The sequence below is a fragment of the Diabrotica virgifera genome, chromosome 1 (genome assembly GCF_917563875.1).
Source record: "Diabrotica virgifera virgifera chromosome 1, PGI_DIABVI_V3a".
Lineage (NCBI taxonomy): Eukaryota > Metazoa > Arthropoda > Insecta > Coleoptera > Chrysomelidae > Diabrotica > Diabrotica virgifera.
The window spans coordinates 226,570,974-226,593,312 of record NC_065443.1 but is presented as its reverse complement, the minus strand read 5'-3'; the positions used below and the strand labels follow the sequence as shown (position 1 = coordinate 226,593,312).

Sequence of the window (22,339 nt, the reverse complement as noted above, 5' to 3'; positions counted from 1 at the left end):
GGAGGTGCGCTTTTTATTGTTCTACGGCACTAATCGTGCACGCCCTGTCCTAACATAAATCAGCCTTTGTCATGAAATAGATGAAGACGCTTGTAGTAGAATTAGAGCGCGATCCATAAAATGGTAAGGGGTAAATGGTTTTACAGGAACATATAGAAAACCAACTAAAAGAACTAGAGGAGTATAACACACAAATGGAAACGTGAAAATTGTACAAGAAGATTAACCAAACCAGAAAGCATTTCAAATTTAGAATATCAGTAAACAGAACAGGAGAAATAATTGGTGATCAGGACGAGACACTAGAAAGGTGAGCAGAGAATTTTGAGGGTAGACTAAATATAAGAAGTGAAGGTAGCAAGAAGCAGAAGGACAGCTCGAAGACATGGACGACGAAAGAGAGAAAGATATCATCCTAACAGAGGAAGAAGTCATCAAAGCAACACAAAAATTGAAAGAGAACGAAGCTCCTGGATCGGATGGCACACCTTCTGAACGTTTAAAACATGGCGCAAAAAATCTGACCTGTAGTATAAGTGGGCTAGTAGAACTGATTTGGAAGTAAGTGAAACTACCAGAAGACTAGAACGTAGGTATAATTGTACCTACCCACAAGAAAGGAGACAAAACAATATGTGATAACTACAGAGGCATTACCCTACTAGACGTGATCTACAAAATATTAGTCTTTACGATCGACTGTCGGGATATTGTGAAAGCATAATAGGCAAATACCAGTGTGGGTTTCGCAAAGAAAATTCTACTATTCATCAAATATTCCCTCCAAGACAAGCTTAGCAAAATACATAATAGGGAATTGATAGTCAGCATTTGTTTGTTGATTTTAGATGTGCCTAGAACAGAGACAGAAACGCATTATACAAAGCCATGATAGAATTTATTATCCCAATACACTTAGTGAGATTGGTGAAAGCAACCCATTCAACAGTCGAGTAATATCAAGAACTTTCCAGACACAAACAGGCCTTCGACAGGGAGATAGCCTATCGTGCTTTCTATTTAACATTGCCCTAGAGAAAGCTATTAGAGAATCTGGAATAACAACAAGAGGGACCATTATTAATAGGAGTGTACAAATACTAGCATACGCAGATGACATTGATACCATAGCAAGAAGAAAGGCGGACCTGGTTCAACCGATCACAGCATTGGAAGCAGCAGCAAAAAGAATGGAGCTACAAGTTAACATTAATAGAACTAAGTATATAAAGGTCTCAAATAATAATCAAGTAGCAGAACCTGAAGATCTAAAGGTTGGAACATATACTTTCGAAGGAGTAAGGGAGTTCGTATATCTAGGCTCAAAAATTAACCAAAGTAATACAATAACTGCAGAAATTAATCGACGTATAATATCTAGCAAATAGAGTGTACCTACTATGGCTTAAAGAAACTTTTAAGATCAAACATTTTTTTTAACATCCAATGTTTATTGCAATCTGTCTCATTACAAACAATAAGCAATACATATAATTATTGAAAAATAACATAGATGGAAGCCGCCCAGTGGCGAGCACCCAGTAAGACATATAAGATTATAATTTTAAAATAAGACATAACAATTACTTGGAACATAATACATAGATAAAATTTTGTATAGTGGACAGTTCAGACAACAAATATGATTATTAAAAGTCTATGAAACATGAATAAAAATACGAAAGAAGTTCAAAAAATCACTGAAGCTAAATCAAGATTATTTCACTGCACTATGACACTGCACTTTGTTGTTGCTCTGATGTTCAAATGTACTAGAGGTCCAAAGGGTCAGGTCTTTTTAATCTTTTTCATGAGAAATGTTGAGCAGGTCCGTGGTGAGCGGATTTGGATGGCAGGATAGTCTGGTCTTGTATCTAGAATTTACAGCAGATATTGCTTCGCTAACAGTTGGTAGCTGTAGGTCGTGGTGTAATCTCTGGTTCGTAACATACCAAGGGGCATAGCAGATCTGGCGCAACACTTTTGATTGGAACCGTTGAAGTTTTTGAATGTTGGTATTACTTGCTGTTCCCCATATTTCTGCTGCATATAGCCATACCGGTTTTAAAATACATTTATAAACCATAAGTTTGTTCTCCAGGCTAAGATTTGATTTTCTACTCATGTACCAATACATTTTCCTGTAGATTAAGCTGAGTTGAAGACGTTTCTTCCAGATGTGGGTGCCCCAATTAAGTTTACTATCTAAATGAATTCCCAGATATTAACGGCGGTATTGACTGGTAGTGGAGTGTTATTTATAGAAACCGGAGGCGCGACACCTTTTTTAAAGTAAATGTTATTTGTGTGCATTTTAAACTGTTAACTTGTACTCTAGGGATGGGAAAAACCTACCGGTTTTAACCTAAAACCGGTTTTTCTACTTCGCAATAACCGGTTTTACCGGTTGTTGTTTGTCCCGGTTATAACCGGTTTTTTCTTTTTAAAGTAAAAACCGGTTACTAGGGTTTTACGGTGATTACGACTAGGTTAGGTATTATTTTGGATCCCAATCATAATTATTATTCTCAAGTAATTATTCCAAACAAAACCATAATTCAAATTTTATTTTATAAATACAGAAGCAAACTGAAAGTGCAAACTCACATCAGCCAGAAACAATTAAGTTTTATTATAATATTTCGTCGAAAAGGTATTTGTAATCATAATATTTACATAAGAAGTGATCTGGTTGAAGTAGACGCAGACGCAAATATCATCTATTTTTCACGCTTGACTCTTGACATTGAAAGTGGGTGAATGACTTTTTCTGATTACCAAAAATAATGTTCTGACTATGAATATCGAATTACCGATTACCAATACGAATCTCCAAGGATTTTCTTACGTTTTCAAAACGATACACCCATACAGGAAGTATTAAATGAGTTAAAATGTACCTATTATACAAATATACAACGGTGTTAAAAGAAATACATGATAATTTTTTTTTGATGGTAGTAAAAATAAAAGATAAATTGCATTATCCAATTTATTTTTAGGTAAAATATTTATGTTGATATTATTTTTTTAAATCCCATTTGAAAGAATCAAACTAAAGTGCATTGTAAATGTAAAATTGTAACCTATTGGATTAAAAAACCGAAAACTGGTTTTTGGAAAACCAGTTTTTTGGCCGGTTATAACCGCCAAGTTAAACCGTAAGCAAAAATACCGGTATAACCGAAAACCGGTGTTTTGTCAAAAACCGTCATCACTAATTGTACTCGCCACAGTTTCAGCCAGCTCTCTGGTTTAGTCAGATGATTTAGCAATACCTCGGATGCTTCTGTTGCTATAGGATTTGAAGCAATTATAACTGTGTCATCCGCATATGTAGCAATTGTTGTATTAATGGTGATTGGAAGATCCGATGTGTATATTAAGTAGAGTGTTGGTCCTAATATGCTTCCTTGTGGAACTCCAGAACATATTGGAAACAGGTTAGTGATTTCCCCTCCTCTTTTGACTTGAAAAAATCTATCTGTCAGATAGGATCTTAATACATGATACTATGACAAGAAGATAAATCAACGCGCATGATGGTCTTGCATCCCTATCGCTCACTGTGACGTAAACCAAAGACAACTTTCCTGGCGTAAAGCTGAATTCTTTATTTGTGTTCATGTTCATTCGTGTTAATACAATAGTTATCTCTCACGTGTTGCTCCAAAACGTATTAAATGAGATCTTTGTTTATTCGTTTGTGTAGTAAAAACTTTTATATTATATAGTTATATAAATTTTGTGGTGAAAACGTTAGAGACAAACACATACGTAAAGTGTGGGTCTCCAAGTGTTTTCAGCGAGACAAATTTAATGTAGATACCGCGAGAATATGCTCAAAACATTTTACAGAAGCTGACTATTGTTTCAAAGAAAAACTATTGGGATTACCTGACAACAAGTGGAAGTTAAGAAATGATGCAATACCTTTACTTCATTTAATAAAGACCTTAAGTGCTAAAACATCGATTGAAAATAAACGCAAAAGAAGAATAAAGATAAGAAATGTATTAAAAACATATAAGTATTTTGATTTTATACACAATTTAACGACAGACAAAATGTTTCTATAGATACTAATGGCCATTTTAATAGAACTCTGAATTCGAAGTAACACTTTATTTTTGATAGCTCCATAAATAACTCATTTTGGATGTATTTTTTGCTACGAATATGGTAATGAAATGTGTTCTTTATATATTTAACTTTTATTACAGAGAAAATTCCACACCTGTAATTTTGAACCAATCAAAATACGTTATTTTGACAGATCACCATGGCAACGGAGGTATTTTATCGGAAATTTTTTGCTCGTGGGGTACCCAACAGCGAATTATAGTGGAAATTTTTTGACGTTTACAATAACAGAACATTTTTGACAGACTGGTTTTTATTTGTTTACATAATTTAGTTTTGATTCATTTTCTATCACTTGTAGTTACTCAAAACTTATGTAAAATTGAAGAATATACTATTTTCTATCTTGAAATGGTATTCCCATGCAACTACAATGAGTAGAAATTACGAATTTGAAAGCCTAAATAATTGCTGACAAAGCTATGGCGCGCTATTAATCTGTTCATGCAGCTTTGGATTTTCAAATGCAAATTTGGTGTGGAATTTTCTTACCGAATACCACGCGAAGTCAAATTAACATCCGGAAATTTTTTTTTGATCATGAATATTTTTAGAAAATTTCCCTCGTCTGCGACTCGGGAAATTTTCAAAATATTCATGATCTCAAAAAAATTTCCGGAAATAATTTGACCTCTAGTGGTATTACTAGTGAAAACACCTGAACTACAATCTGAAATGTCAAATGTGTTAAATCAGATTGCAAAACAAGCAGTAGAAGAAACTTGCGACACAAAATTTAAGGATATCGCTACTCAAACTGTAGTGTAAGAGAAAAAACCTATTTTTAAAATCTACAAAATTACATAATACATATTTGTTATGATCTACTTAAAAATTATTTAATTTCAGTGAAAACGACATAGTCAAAAAAGCCATGGAACAAATTTAATAAAGAATTTGCAAACTGAAAATAAAAAATTGAAGGAACTTCTTAGTAGAGAGAAGGAGGAAAAGTACAGTTGAAAGAATTTTTACTAAAGGGCAGTTAAAAAAATTAAAAACTAAAAAACAAATTAAGTGGTCAATTGAAGATATTGCTTCAGCAATTTCTTTGCACGCTGCAGGGGCAAGGTCCTATCGTTTATTAAGAAAAAGAGGCTATCCCCTTCCAGCTGTAGGAACGTTAAGACGATGGGATTCCGGATGATAAATCGTTTACTTGGCTAAACCACGTTTCTGAGAGTGGTTACTAAAACCAACCCTGGACTTTGTAACTAAATGTAGTGAACTGGAACATATTGTTCGTACTTAAAATCGCAGTACATTAAAAATTAGTAAACATTATCTGAAAAACCTATTAGAAGACGCAAAACAGTAAATCTCAGTGACTACGTAAAATTACTTTTTTTAAGATGTAAAATGTATTTTAAAATGAGGATGCTAAATAAAAATATTACAGATAATTATAATATCCGTAAGAGAAAAATCATAAAAATTGTCAAATAATATCATAAATAAATAAATTATAATAAATAATATTCATAAAGTCTGAAGTATGACACGCTTTTCGTTTATTTTTCAAATTATTTACGTTTTACCGGCTTTGTATAATATTTAATTTATGTCTTATAGCTTTATTTATTTTGTTTGTAATGTACACAATCAAATCGTAGATTCATATATTTCTATAATTAATTTTACAAATTAATTATGCATTTTCAAACCACGTCTTCACATAAAGTAACTAGTTATGAATTCTTAGTGCAACATATGGCATCAAGGGCCACTCACCGTTAACAGTTCAAGTTTCAAGTTATTCATTTATAGTAATGAAACAGCGTTGCCATATGATTCGTCGTCAAAATAAGATAGACATAAGTTCCCTGGTTTAGTCTCGCAGTGACGTCATGCGCCAGTCGATTGAATTTAGAATTTCAAGTGTGCATATCTTCCTGTCATAGTATCATGATCTTAATAGATACTCATAACTCTAATCAAGTCTGTCCCCACTTATGAGAGGTTTTCAGATTAACTGTTTAAACTGTTTTGAACGTAAAATCCTCAGACATATCTATAAAGACATCCAGGAAAACGAATTATGGCGTACACGCTATAATTTTGAGCTCTACCACCTTTATAGTGAGCATATTATTGGTAGCGAAACCAAACATGTAACCAAACATGCGAAATAACCAAACATGCGAAATAAAAAGAAGATTAACTCTTGCTTGGGCAGCCTACGGAGCTCTGAGAGACATATTTAGGAGCAGTATACCGATCGGTTTAAAAAGACAAGTGTTTGACTAATGTGTGCTGCCGGTAATGACATATGGAGCAGAGACACTGACTCTAACCAAGGCAACAGCGTCGAAAATGCTGGTTGTTGAAAGGCGTATGGAAAGATCCATGCTGGGCGTAACCCTGCGGGATGAAATAAGAAATAAAGATCTCAGACAAAGAACCGGTATCGCAGATGTTATAGAACGTATCACCAGGCTCAAATGGAATTGGGCAGGACACGTCGCGAGGCTGAAAGATTCAAGGTGGACACGAAAGCTGATGGAATGGAGACCAAGAGAAGATAAACGAAGTCGAGGAAGGCCGTCTACACGATGGACAGATGATATCAGGCGGATTAGCAAAAACTGGCAACAATCAGCACAAAACCGTGAAGTGTTTAAACAATTGGGGGAGACCTGTGTCCAGCAGTGGACGTGAATTGGTTGGATGATAATGATTATTGGTAGATCTATCAAAATAAACAGGCTGCGGTGGCTAGGCCACTTAGAGCTAATGAATGAGGTGGAGCCGTCGAAACACATTTACAGCCAGAGACAGGATGGAGTGAGTAGAAGAGGCAGTGCGAAATTGGAAAATCAAGGCGAAAAATTGGAAGGAATGGAAGCTGATTCTGGAAGAGGCCAAGACCCACCATGGTATGTAGAGCCAATGTTGATGATGATATAAATGGTTTTTTTGACAGAAATAAAATTGTCAGAAAATTGTGCTGGATAAATTTATAACGTATTGAACTGCATTTTAACAAATCCATGATGTAACGAATGAATTCACTGATGATTGCACTGCAAATGATCATGCATGACAAAAAAATTGTATCCATTTTTATACATTAGGAAAAGTCTAAGCATGCATAATAACTTAATGCCAATACGAGAGAGCATTATTTAAGAGAAGGTGAACGAAGCAATGCGAATAATTGCTGAGTAGCAAATTCCTGAAGGCGCGTAGGCGGTAGAAAAGAAAGGCCAAAAAAGATTTGTTAAGAGATGATTAGACAGATCATGTGTGTTCAGTGCATTGATATTAAGTATGACCCAATATATAACTTTGTGGAGAAATGTGAGTAACTAGGAAAGCCGACCCTGCATCGGAATAAAGGCAAAAAGAGAATGATGATAATTGATCTAAGTGGAAAAACTTTTTCGAAAATGGGTTCAAATGCCTGCAACAGTGTATTAATCCCCATGGAGCATATAAACGAACGTAGACTTTAAGAATCTAGGGAGGCTGTTATAGAATTTAGTTGTTCGAACACAATGCAAGAGACGAAAAACGTCAAATTTTTGCGTCATAAATAATATATTATTATATAATATAATATATATTATTGAAGCATAATTTTTTAAACCTTTGTGTCTAAAATATTTTTTTCTTAATTTTGTTTCTGTTATTTTGTTATTGTACTTCTGTAGTCTCCCACTATTTTTCCAGTATGTTGTGATTATTATAAAAATATATTTAGTCTTGGTAAGCTGTATGACATTACTAGTGTCCTTCGAAGGATAGTTGAGATATTATAATATTGCAATATTTATAGCGCAGTTACTGAAGGTTTTCACCTCCGATTTCGTGGAACCTTAATCGATTTTCATAAAAATTGGTGAGTAGTTAGAGAATACCCGAAGAAACAAAAGTGACATGGTGCCAACTTGCACTATTACCCTGGGGTGGGTGCCACCCCTTCTCAGAGTACAAAAACGTACAAATCTACATTTTACTTATTGTTTCCCACCTTTAAACGTATCGGACGAGTTTAACAGTAACAGCTATAGTTGACATACTCCTTTGATACGTCTTAAGGCGGGAAACAATAAATAAAATGTAAGTTTATAGGTTTCTATCGCTAGATCTCCCACCTCTAATAATTTCATTTCTTTTTATCTCACAACTTAATACGTTTTCCATATTTTGCGGTTATTAGCGCGCTCATCACTGTATATATTGTTTGGGCGAGTACTCAAATCTAAATATGTAGCTTAAATAATGGAAAACTATGCATTGTATAAAAAATATACTTACTAAGAAACAGTTGTCAAAGTACACAGGAATACCTATCAAATGAGCTTCAGAAGAAGTTAATAGCGTCAATATTAATCAAGTTATGATAAAAATAAGACGAAGAAAAAGTGACAAATTTTTTAGGAAAACGTGAAAAATAGAACACACTCCATTTCCACAAAAATTAAAATTTGTAGTAATCTCTTTAAGCGTTTATTAACTTTAGCATAATTAATGATCTCAAACAGTTTGACCGATTTAGAAATATAATATAAATATAAATATAAACATAATTTTGAAAAAACTATGATTTAAAAATCAGATTTTTTCAAATTTTCGTAAATTTCATTTTTTCTGGATAATAACTTTATATGCGATATACGTAAAAATAGTAGAAGGCGAAATTTGAGGTTTTTGTGTTAGTAAAGTTTTGCGTGTTTTTTATTTTTGTGGGATAAAAAATAACCGAGATAGAAACGTTTAAAGCCTAAATTTTACTGCGAGAACCATGTAACCGGGGCCTTTAACATTTTGTTTAAAAAAAAATAAGGGATTTAAAAGAATAACTTTAATATGAGTTGAAATATCCTTTTAAATGATATCATAAAAATTACCGGAGTTATTCTAAAACAATAATACCAATTTTTTGACAAGTATTCAGTACTTTGACAAATATTTGTTATAAAATCCATCGCAAAGTGAAGCTTAAATACTTAGATTTGAGTACTCTCCGAAAAAGATATACGTTCAATTACCTATAACTATAACTTACTTTGAATTAATAGGTTTCTAGAGTAGGGAATTTATTCGATTTTGTATTAGCTTCAATTTTGTTAGATAATAATAACTTTTTTGTTAATTATGAAAAACCTCTTTTAATCATGCATTTTTTCAGAAAAATTCAAACCTTTGATCTTTAATAACTCAAAAAGTATTGATTTATTTTATAACTTGATATGACAAATTATGGGTTTATTCGCAATAAAATAATTTTCGCCCAAGAGAAGAGCTAGTATCCACCCCCAGGATAAAAACGCAAGTTAGCACCATATCACTTTTGTTTCTGGATGTATCCTCTAACTACCCAAAAATTTTCATTCAAATCGATAAAGGTTCAACGAAATCGAAGGTAATAGCTCATACCCAGCTTCAGTGACTGCACTAATACACACATTCCAATATTTGCATAAAATATTACTGACTCACTGAGCTGAAACTATTTCTATGTGAACACCTGTTATGCAGTGCTGATAGTACTTGTTTGTTTTGTAATATTTTTATTGAAATTATGTGTATAGCATTAAGGATTAGAATATTATTCGATATTGAATTAACTCTGGTAACGTGTGTTTGTTATCAATATTTTAGCTATAACTATTAATACTGAGAAAAATAGAAAGAGGAAATGAGGGGCATGAATTAATAAAATAGAACAAGGATACAAACAAAGGGCAAAATTTGAAGCGTATCTTTAGTAAATACTATACTAAAATCGCAATAAAGATGCACTAGAATAAACACACCAATACAGGTTGAATTCTACGAGAAGCACTCCCAAATCAAGATTTAAAGTATATATTAGACATTGTGCTAGGGGAGCCCAAGCGGGGATTTTTGCAGTTACTCGAGCGCGTCAGATTATCATATGGGGAGAAACGTGGTACCCTGCAGATGTACCTCTACCATATATTGGCTCTTAATCCAGAGGGGTTCGTTAAGAGGGGTCCAAAAAAATATATCCTTAGAAAAACTCGAAATCGTCAGATTAAGATAAGTTAAGTTAAGTACATGCAAAAAGAGTGTATATTTAAAAAAATGATGATTTTAGCGGGGCGCAAGGAAATGGGCGAGTCAAAAAGTTTCAAAAAAAAGCGAATATTTCGCGAAATGAACGTCACATCGAAAAACTAAAATATACGTTTTCAATATCTTTCAAAAGTCTATTGAATGATACCAAACATGACCCCCACGGAGAGAGAGAAGGGGGGTAAATTTAAAATACGTACAAAAACATTTATATTCACAAAAATACGAATTTATAAATACAAATACAAATAGTTTTTTTAGTCATCGTCATCGAGATCGATATTATATTCGTCTTCTTTCAAATTTTCGGGCAATTCGAATTTTTTGAAAAAAAAAATCGTTCTATAAATATAGATATATTATAACTCCTTCATTTTTGGTGATAAAAAGTTTTTTTCAAAAATGATTTTGTATGGTTTTTGAAGAGCTCTAAGGATATTCAAATTAAATTCCGAAATATTCCTTAGTCTTTAAGTAGGGTGAGTTTAAAAGACTCGAATAAAGGGGTGTTTGCTCGTAAATAGAGGTTTTAAACAGCTATACCTTGCTAAATATTCACTATAGAGAAAATCTGTGCACAAGAAAATGTTAGCTAATAAAAAGGCTACAATTTAGTAATCTATAATTTTTTTCGTATCTCCATTATTTTCGGAGATATTTTGAAGAAGATGGTAAAAAATACGAAGCTGCAAAAAATCATTTTATTTTTATACTCACATTTTTCTAAAATTAGGCTTTTTAAATAGATTAAACTTCTTGGGTGTATATACATATATAAAAATAATTACAAAATGGTAAAAATAAATTTTAATTAAGAAGATAGTTCGCGGGTTTTTTCACGGACTTTTCGTAGAAAAAAGTAGGTGCCGACGTTATTTTGATCATAAGTCGCTTAATTTTTATGCTAGAAACTTTTTTCTTTTTTTTTTAAATGTATAATAATATACTTGAAAAAAAAATTGAATAAGTTTTTCTTGAAAAATGCAAAGTTTTTTTCCTAATTGCTTTGAATATTTCAAACTATGCATCTGACGAAAAAAGCTACCTTTTAACATGCCGTATCTTGGTTTGTGTTGGTCGTAGAAAAATTATAAAAAAAGAGTTTTATTTGTATTTCTTAAAAATACAACTTTTTTATCCACAGTTTATTGATTAAATGCATATTTTTCGAGTTATTCTCAAAAAACCTTCGAAAAAAGTCGATTTTCGTCGAAATACTGTTACGTTCAACCGCGAGTAACTCGAAAAATGTTAGTTTTACGAAGAAAATGTAAAGAACATTTTTTCTTAGAACTACTTTTTCCATCGATTTCCATGTTTAAAATTTAACGGAAACCCCGACATGGGTTTCGCGTTGTCATGGTGATGACATTGGAGCATTAAATTACAACAAAAGTTTTGACAGTTGTATGGTTTGAAAGAAGTTTGAATTTTTAAATGCCAAAGTTCTAAAAATTATAGAATAGAAATGTATTTCAGTGACAAAAAGTTGCAGTTTTTTTTTATTTGTTTATCGTAGATAAAATAATTTATGAAACTGCGCGTGAAGTACATTTTGCGCACTTACGCGATGTATAGCACACGCACCGCTCGTACTTTAAACATCGCGTGCGTGCTCAAAAAGCATACTTCACGAAGTATACTTTCATGTTGAGGCACGAGAGAGGTATTTAGTGAATAGTTCCATAAAGCTGCATAAAGTGTTGGCGACATAATTATATGAAGAATCTACAAAGGGTTCAAGACAGCTAGAGAAGTTGGACTAACCGTAAATGTTCAAAAGACCAAGTTTCGTAAAGTCTCACAGACAAAGCATTAAAAGATGTACGAATCCACTAAAATTTGATAATGGGACTTTCGAAAATGTCAAGTACCTGGATACCACGATCAACGATATTAATGAGATTAGTCACTATTATAATAATGAGTGGTACTCGAGTAGCAGATGATCTACACAAAATACTTTAATCCCTATCTTTATCCAAAAGGCTAAAGCTTAATTTATACAAAACAAACGTAATACCTATATTGCTATAAAGATATGAAACTTGGTAAATAAGGTTTAAGAAATCGGCAACATCTTATTGCCCCTGAAAATAAAACTCTTAGGCTCGTAAAAATCACAAAAAACTTCATAATATCAAGACCAGCAGGGCAACTGGGAACACGGCAATAGAGATTGAGCTTAGATTATAGAAACGACCGGTTTCGTTAATCTAATGCTGGCCACTCACTTACGGATATCGAAGAGGCCGACCGACTGACAGGCGGTTAATTGAAGCCAAAATCACCACATACTTACACGCAGTTTTCGTAAAGGCGTTGGCACGCTCGATCACAAAGCTGCATGTGTGTGGCGTCTCAACTGCAGTTCATTAACTTAACTACTTAAATAACGGCCTTCAGTCTTGGCCTGCATGACATGGCCTCTTCGATATCCGTAAGTGAGTGGCCAGCTTAAGAGATTGAGTGACAACGTGACGACAGATGGCCACAACGGCGCACGGCACATTGCACCCCACAACGCACAGCACAATAATACCTCGCACCTAGCTCAGCCTTTGCTTTGCACATGGTCATATTGATGGAGCTCAGCCGTGGTCGTATTGATGCAGCGTGCACCCCACATTTATTCTATTTTTTTAATGATGTGGCCGTTATCTTTACATCGTTGTTACATCGGACGTAGAAAGCTTTGTTTTAAATTCTAATTTTTAGATAAGGTGCTTTTGCAAAGAACAACCAAAAGTTGCGGTGCATCGTCTAAATAAGAACCGAATTTGTTATGACGAATCCATTTCTTTCCTTTCTTTCTTTCCACATTTTGTTAAATCCAGTTGGTCTTCAAAATATTAAATGGCTTATCACCTGAATATTTTCAAGAATTCATTTCTTTTAACAAAGATATTCATTCTTATAATACCAGAGGTTTAGATGACATATATATACCTAGAACTATTTATAAAAGTACGATGAATTCGCTCTTTTTTAAAAGCTTTCTTAAGTTTAATCAGTTACCTGCAGCTGTAAAAAAATGTACTAGTCTCAATAATTTCAAAATATTGCTTAAACAACATATCAAAAATTTATAGTATACTTTCTTTTCTTTATATTGTATGTATATTAGGTTTTTTTCTATTTAAATAAAGATCTATCTATCTATCTATCCAAACAATTTTGGAGACATTTGCTTTTTCTGTTCCAAATCGGTACAAGAATAAGTACACAACTGATTAATCTGTTATTAATCTGAAATTTAAAAGGGGAATGTGACTGCATATTGTAGAGTCCTTTTTGCTTTCTTTATTCGTCGTCTCTTGTCTTATAAATTGTAAAAGTCAGAGATTAAGGATGTACCGGAACCGGAAACAAGTTCCAACAAGAAAAGTTTTCAGATTGAAATAACTATTTACTACTTTCATTTTTATTTTAATATAGTGAGTTTTGTATCTGGGACTTTTCGCTTTGCTTTAAGAGATGTCGCTGCAGTGGATTTAAAACTATTTTTAAAATTCCACATAAATAGACAGTTTCAAGGCAATATCCAATACGCCAACTTGAAACACGCAACATCCAATAAATATCGCCGGTTAATATGTATCTCGTGAACCCATTTAAAACTACCTACGATTCCCGAACCTGAGACATTCGGTGCATATTTTTTCTCAATGTATGTTGTGCGCTTCTTGAGATATTGCTTAGAATGCGGCAGTAGCGTCACATTATACGTTGAGTAGCGTGTGCCGATTCCTTATTTAAAGTCGCTTCCTCACTGGTAAATTTTTCGTGCGTATTGAATATTGAACTAATGGTTCGTCGCAAGAATTTGCGTCGCAAATTTTTACCAGTGAGGACGCGGTGCTCGATCAGCGAAAATGTCGCTCGAAAACCGACAACCGATGGAGCATGTGCTTTGTGTGCGTCGAAAATTCTTGCATCCGATTTATACGACGAACACGTCCACATTAGCACAATTTACCTCGAGCACCCAAATATTTGCGACGAACAGCTCGTTTGACGCAAATTTTTACCAGTGACCACGCGGCATAACATTAATTTTGTTGGTATTATTGAAAACCGCCTCAGTGAATCAGCATATCTCGCTTAGTTTAAATGAAGTGGATCTTTAATATTGCTCATTTTAAAGGTCTTTTGAAGCACTACAAAAGGTATTGATAGCATTATACACCTAAAATCGACCGTTTCTCTGTTATTTCAAGTTGAATACACCAATTTGGGCATGTACGAAAAAAACAAACTCTTTTCATCTACCAATATCTCTTTTTGTATTATAAGTGGAAGATTTGTGAAGGCAAGCGTCTGTTTGTTTTTTTATAACCTACAAAAGTATTTTATATAGTTTTTTTAGTTAGATGCACAGTTTTTAAGGTATTTGCGAAAAACCTTTCGAAAAGGTGTTAGGTTTCAATGAAAATGACCAATTTTCAACTACGAATAACTAAAAAAGTATTGCGTTTTCAAAAAAAATATATAGAACAGTTTTTGCACAGAATTAGGTTTTCTAGCGAACTCCGTGGTTATTTTAACCAAAAAAAATTTCACACCTGAGAAGGGGTGGGAAGCATCCCCAAGATAAAAGCACACATCGGCATAGGGTAGACTTTAAATTAGGAGATAAGTAGAGGCTATTTCGAAAATTTCATTAAAATCCATCCAGTAGGATAGAATTCGGAGGTAATATCCTATTCTTGCTCACATTGACTGGCGTATCAGTGCAGTAGTGTATCATTTTAAGAATTCGTTATTGTTGTTTTATAGGAAAGTAGGGTTTATTTATAGTTAATTTATTATATTTTTGTGTAGTAGAACTAAGTTATTGGCCTATTTGAAAAAATAGATTATGTTAGTAGTGAGTTTTAGTTATATGTAGGTAAGTATCTATATTTTACGTAAAAATACTTCGAATTCTAATGTGAGTATACAGGGTGTAACAAAAATACAGGTCATAAATTTAATCGCATATGCTGGAACCAAAAATAGTTCGATTTAACCTAACTTACCTTAGTACAGATGTGCACGGAAAAAAGTTACAGCCCTTTGAAGTTACAAAATGAAAATCGATTTTTTCCAATATATCGAAAACTATTAGATATTTTTTATTGAAAATGGGCATGTGGTATTCTTATGGCAGTAGTATTTTAAGAAAAAATTATAATGAAATTTGGACACCCCATAAAAATTTTATGGAGGTTTGGTTCCTTTAAACCCCCCCAAAATTTTGTGTACGTTCCAATTTAATTATTATTGTAGAGCCATTACTTAAACACAAGTTTTTAAAAACTTTTTTGTCTCTTAGTACTTTTTTCAAAAGTCAGTTTTTATCGAGATATTTGAATGTTTGTCAAATCCACCACATATGTGTATATGGTAAAGTACGGTTATGGAGACTTGGTAATAATATGAAAATTTATTTATGATTTACATTGTTAAGTATATTTTGAACCATATTAAAAAAGAAGCCACATCTCGATAAAAGATGCTTTATCAAAAAAATACAAAGAGGCAAAAAAGTTTTAAAAACACTGTGTTTAACTGATGGTACCACAGTAATAGTTTAATTGGAACGTACACAAACATTTGGGGGGTTTAAAGGAACAAAACCCTCATAAAATTTTTATGTAAACATATTAAAAAAGAAGCCGCAACTCGATAAAAACTGCCTTATCGAAAAAATACTAAGAGGCAAAAAAGTTTTAAAAATATTGAATTTAACTAATGGCACCGCAATAATAATTTATTTGGAACGGACACAAAAGTTTGGGGGGGTTTAAGGGAACAAAACCCCCATAAAATTTTTATGGGGTGCACAAATTTCACTATAATTTTTCTTTAAGATGTTCTTTTCATAAGAATGCTACATGTCCATTTTCAACAAAAAACCTCTAATAGTTTTCGATATATTCAAAAAAATCGATTTTCATCTTGTAACTTCAAAGGGCTGTAACTTATTTTGTGTGCATATTTATACTAAGGTAAGTTAGGTTCATTCGAACTATTTTTGGTCCCAGAATATGTGGTTTAATTTATGACCTGTATTTTTGTTACACCCTGTATAAAGTTTTAGGAGGATTTTTTATTCTAAAAACATTATCAATAGTTTAAAAAATGTGAAAAGTTCATTTAAAGTTCTATTAAGAAAAGGGGTTGAAACTAGTTAGAGCGCTTTTGGCGCTCTATGAACTAAATAAAATAAGACGGCTCTTGTTTCGCTTCACAACGAAATGACTACAGTCGGAAAAATGAAAGATTACCCAGGATCGATCACATCAATCACTTATTTTGTATTTCTTGTCTTTTTCTATAAATACCAAAAGTATGTTATTGAAAAAGACAGAAAATACAAAATAAATGATTGATGTGATCGATCCTGGGTAATCTTTCATTTTTCCGACTGTATTTATTATTGTTTTATTATTATTTCGTGCAAATACCTGTTTACTTAAAATTTTCACCCATTTTGGTTTATTTTTGTAAATATTTATTTATTAATAATAAAATTGTTTTCTATTACTTCCATTTAGAGCGCCTATGAGTCAATTGATGAGACAATTGTCAAAATATTGATTTTAGATAATGTCAAAAATTACCACTGTCGCCAAAGTTTTGCAGACCTTACGAAAAAAGGTATGATACTATCTACTGAAGTTATATTGATGATGCGCTACTGTATGCTCTTAAAAAATATATTTTTTTTTTGAGTTGTGACACTATACAGGTAAAATAACGAAAAATTTACGAAATGTTATGTATCAAAATTGGCTCTTACAGTACAGAATATAATATAATTATTATTATCTGGTTAACAGGCTTATACTTTTTAAAGAAGTAACTTTAAATACAAGTAACAATATTAAACCAAAATACTGCAAAAAAGAAAGAAATGAGTCACTTTTCTTAAGCACATACGCAGATTGTTTTGAATAAAATAATCACATATACTGTCTTAACTCGACAAACGATGCTTTATACACATCTTAGATGGACAAATGCTTTGCACAAGTCGATGTGTGACACTGTATATGTTCGGTGTACCGTTGATATTGGTTAATCATATAATGACACTAGCGTCATCTAACGAAAAATACTTGAACTATAAACGTGACATTTTTTGAGATACTAGTTTGTGGTTTTATTAAACTTTTGGAGCAATAAAACCGTTTTTATTTTTTTTTGAGTTGTGACACTATTTGAGCGGAAACGCGATGTTATTCGTATATAGTAAGTAAATAAGCTCAGTTTACTGAATCATATGCCTAAACCACCTGATTGACAATAGCACTGTATTGAAAACAGTGGTAGATACAAGGGGAGAAAATGTATTCAAAAATAAGGCATATGCAAAATTTAAATTATTGTGACAATTTATCTTACGCCCTTACGGCCAGAATTAATTCAAAGAAAATAAAAGACTTACCGAATAATGTTGTATAAAATTTAGCTGACACTATACACAAATACAGTCCATATAAACATCCTAAATGTAAGTAAAGTTGCACTATCGTATCCGGCCATCGGATCTGCGGCACAAATTCTTCTTCTTTTTCCTCTGTTTCATCTGTTTCTGCCGTTTTCGGCTCATTATTGTTGGTGGCCTCCTTCGGGAGTCTACGGTATGGTTTGGTCCCTAACCTTAAGTCACTTGTTATTGGTGTTTCATCACTTACGACACCCTCATGGGTTCCCTCTGTCATTACTGAAACAAACAGAATACAACAATTAATTTTTAAGAACTAAAATGTACATACAGTCCCTACAATCTAGATACCGTTGCACGTCATTATCTGCGTCAGTTGACAATGTTGCTCAATTACAAAAAATTCTTGAATTCATTTTAAATCAAACATATCACATATTTATTGCGAAGTGGATTATACAACAAAACAAATTAATATACAATGTAAATTAATAAAAACATTAGAAATAGAAAACAAGAATATGTAATTAAGTTATAATCTTACGTTAAAGTAAAAAACAATAAACATAATGAAACAAATACTACAAATCTGAAGTGACAATACCGCAACTGTCAAATAAATGTTACCAATTTACGCCAAAATGCCACCTTTGTTCGATCGCAGTTAGAGTGTAATCCGAACAAGTGTGCTTTACGAAAACGCTTTTAGACCAGGGCGGATCTGTAAAAATATTAGTACATTTGGACGTTGAGAGGTTACTCAAATTTTTTTGGAGAAATTGCTTGAAAATAACTCAAATAATAATATTTGAGTTATAGGTCCGGAACATTGTTTAAATAATCAAAATGTCAAAAAATGAAGGAAAAATTCGATTTTTTTCTTCGTTTTTGGATTATAACTTCAAACCAATAAAAAATCGAATTTTTCCTTCACATTTTGACATTTTGATTATTTAAACAATGTTCCGGACCATTTTGAGTGGGAGGATAACTCACATATTATTATTTAAGTTATTTTCAAGCAATTTCTGCAAAAAAATTTGAGTCACCTCTCAACGTCCATCTCAAAACAGATGAGCCCTGGACTATTTATATTCCACTTTACAAATTGAATGAAGCAAGTATGGAAGTAAGGAACACATTACGACATACACATAATATTATAATTATTATATATAATATTATATTTCGTGTTGGTATCATGTGACGTCACGTGCTATGCTACCTTTTTACCATTGAACGAAAAAACAGTCTACTAATCAAATAAAAATTACATGTATATTATACTGAATGGTTTGAATAAGTATAAGTCCATTTTGTAAATTGGTAAAAAAAGCAAAAAAAGAGACTTGGCGGATAGGTACCAATTGCAATTAAGTTTTTCTGTTCTTTTATTTTATAGTTTTCCTTTCTTTTATTCTTTTTTTTTATTTTCTTTTTTTTTATTTTCTTTTCTTTTCTTTTCTTTTCTTTTCTTTTCTTTTCTTTTCTTTTCTTTTCTTTTCTTTTCTTTTCTTTTCTTTTCTTTTCTTTTCTTTTCTTGTCTTGTTTTGTCTTGTATTGTCTTGTCTTGTCTTGTCTTGTCGTGTCTTGTCGTGTCTTGTCTTGTCTTGTCTTGTCTTGTCTTGTCTTGTCTTGTCTTGTCTTGTCTTGTCTTGTCTTGTCTTGTCTTGTCTTGTCTTGTCTTGTCTTGTCTTGTCTTGTCTTGTCTTTTCTTTTCTTTTCTTTTCTTTTACTTTCCTTTATTTTTTTTCTTTTGTTACGTATACATATATAAAAATGAATCGACTCAGTTTTAACAGCCGTAGAGTAAATTTAAAATATAAAATTTCAAACAAAAATATAAAATACAGCAGGTACTCTGATAATAATATAAGTGAAATATGTTTGCGATTTTGGGTATTCTCCACTGTAGGCTATTGATTATGTACTTTAGAAAGGAACCACAACCTTAACAGGGTTTTATTGTTTCATATAGTCAATGGACCTCTATATTTGGGAAAACCGCGGAGTGCTACCATTTAAATCGGTGCGTTTTTGAGAAAGGGGTCAATTAGTCCCTAGGCACAGCGCGAATTAGGGTGAGTTCTATGCACATTTACTGCAAACACGTCTATAGGAAAATTGTTTGAGGTTAAATTTACTATCGAAATATCACATTTTTATGTCAAAAACATGTTTTTTTACAAAAATATTTCCAAAAGAAAAGCAAGAAAAAACATGAAAGATAGCAATTTTGTTTTTTGTCCCATACAAAATAAGATTTTTCAAATTTCGCCACTCACAGCGATTTTGGGATCCAGATCAAACATAGTTCTGTAACCTTTTTCTACGCATTTCTAGGTATACGCAATGGTACATGTAGTAGAAAGAGAGGTCAATTGCCTTTAAAATGTTCTATAGTAGAAGGCCGTACGGCTATATTTAAGCAAGATATGGTTTTTCAAAAATTTATACTTTTAATGATTGTTGATATATTTTACGTTATTTTTAAATTTCTTATTATAAATTTCTTTATTGTGTATTTGGGTATATACATTGTGTAATAAAAAGGAAAGCTCATTTGCTTTACTTTAAAATGGTGTACTGTAAAAAATTCTAGAACTTTTTTAAACACGATATATGCTTTTTCAAAATGACATACATATACACATGCAATAGTTGGAACCAAAACTTTTTTAGTATTAATTTTATGAAAAAAAAGTTATTCCTTACAAAATGCTCTGCCTTGTCTGAAACCTAAAATGCAATCATCAGATATAAAATTTTATTAATAGTGTACGAGGTATGTTAAAAACTATGAATTTGCTCAGGAGTAAAGTACCTTTATATTTCACAATATCGAAAAGTGTTATTAAGAAAAGTTATTTGTAATTAAAAATTTCGATCTAATATGCAATTATGTTCTTCTAATTGAAAAAAAAATAAGAAAATTTAAATTTTTTTCAAATTACGGATACTCTTAGATATACTATGGATATCTTGTTTAAAAATAGCCATAGATTTTTTTTTGAGTACACCGTTTTTAAGTAAAGAAAATATGCTGTTTTCTATTATACAATGTATATCCCTAAATGTAAAAGAAAATAAGTCATAATGAGAAATTTAAAAAATTATCATAAAAAATATCAAAAATTATTAACAGTATACAACCTCGAAAAAGCAGAACTTGCTTCAAAATAGTCAAGCAACCTCATACAATAGACCATTTTAAAGGTAATTTACTCCTCTTTCTTATAAATGTACCATTGCATATATCTATAAATGCGTAAAAACGTTACATAACAATGTTTGCGAAATAATGGGGAATATGACCCAAAAATGCAGTGAGCGGCGAATTTTGAAAAATCCTATTTCGGAAAATGTAAATCCTAGAGACTTCTACGAAACGTCATTTTAAAGAAAAAGAATGTAGGTTATTTTCCGCTAAAGCAATGTTTATACCTATATCCCCGTGGAAAAAAGTTATGGGGCAAAAAACAAAATTTCTTTCTTTCGTGTTGTTCTTTTGCTTTTCTTTTGAATATATTTTTGTAAATAAAATATTTTTAACATTAAAATATACTATTTCGGTAGTACATTTAACCTGAAACAATTTTCATGTAGACGTCTTTGTACCAAAAGTGCATAGCACGCACCCTAATTCACCCTGTGCCTAGGGACTAATTCACCAATTTCTCAAAAATGCACCCACTTAAATGGTAGCACTTTGCGGTTTTTTCAAATTTAGAGGTGTTTTGACTATATGAGATAATAAAATCCCGTTAACGTTGTAGTTCCTTTTAGCTCTCTTATTTTGAACATAATCAATAGCCTACTGGGAAAACGCCGCATTATTTAATATAAAGACCATACTGCAATTTCAATCAAAAATTATCAGATAGGTTACTAATTATTTAAATTTTAACAACTAATTTAAAATATTAATATGTAGAAACGTAAAGTTGGTCTTCGTATTTGAGTTTGTATAATATCTATGTATGCCTGATGGTACAAAATGAGCTTGAAATGGTCAGAGCATATTGGTGTTTAACGATTAAAATAAGACTAATAAAATAAATCATGCTTCTACGACGTATTAAGAAGTATGTTTAAGCTACAGAAAGTTTTTTTCAAAGATATATAGAGTCCGTCTAATTTACTTACCGTTGCACGTCATTATTTACGTTAGAGATCTAAGTTGACATTGTTGCCCAATTACAAAAAATTCTTGAATTCATTTTAAATCAAATACATCACACAATTTTTGCGGAAGTGGATTTTATACAGCAAAACAAATTAATATTTAATGTAAATAAATAAAAACTTTAGAAATCGAAAACAAGAATTAAGTTATAACCTTGCGTTAAAGCACATAATAAAAACAGTAAATATAATGAAACAAATACTTATAGTAAAGAATATAAACAAATATGAAGTGTCATCACCGCAACTGTCAAATAAGTGTTACCAATTTATGCCAAAATACCACCTTCGTTCGATTATAGTTACAGTGTATTCCGAACAAATGTGCTTCATAAAAGCGCTTTATAATCCATTTATACAAATTAAATGAAACATATTATTGTGTATTTCTTTAAGTTAACATTAATAGAAATCTTTAAATATTATTTCTACGCGTATATAATAAAATAGGCCTAGTTGCTGTAACGCCAGTGTACTCGGCAAAGTGATTCTAAAAAAGAACACACCTACCGCCTAAATATTTCGTGTTGG

General features: G+C 32.0%; 1 protein-coding gene across 1 annotated transcript in view; it reads right to left on the bottom strand.

Moving 5' to 3' along the window:
• Positions 1–22,339, bottom strand: part of LOC114329580 (alpha-amylase) — a 412,355-nt gene that overhangs the window by 89,691 nt on the left and 300,325 nt on the right. The window contains exon 9 of the mRNA XM_028278736.2: positions 17,624–17,902. Coding sequence (XP_028134537.2) covers positions 17,624–17,902 — 279 coding nt within the window. The remainder of the gene's footprint in view (positions 1–17,623; positions 17,903–22,339) is intronic.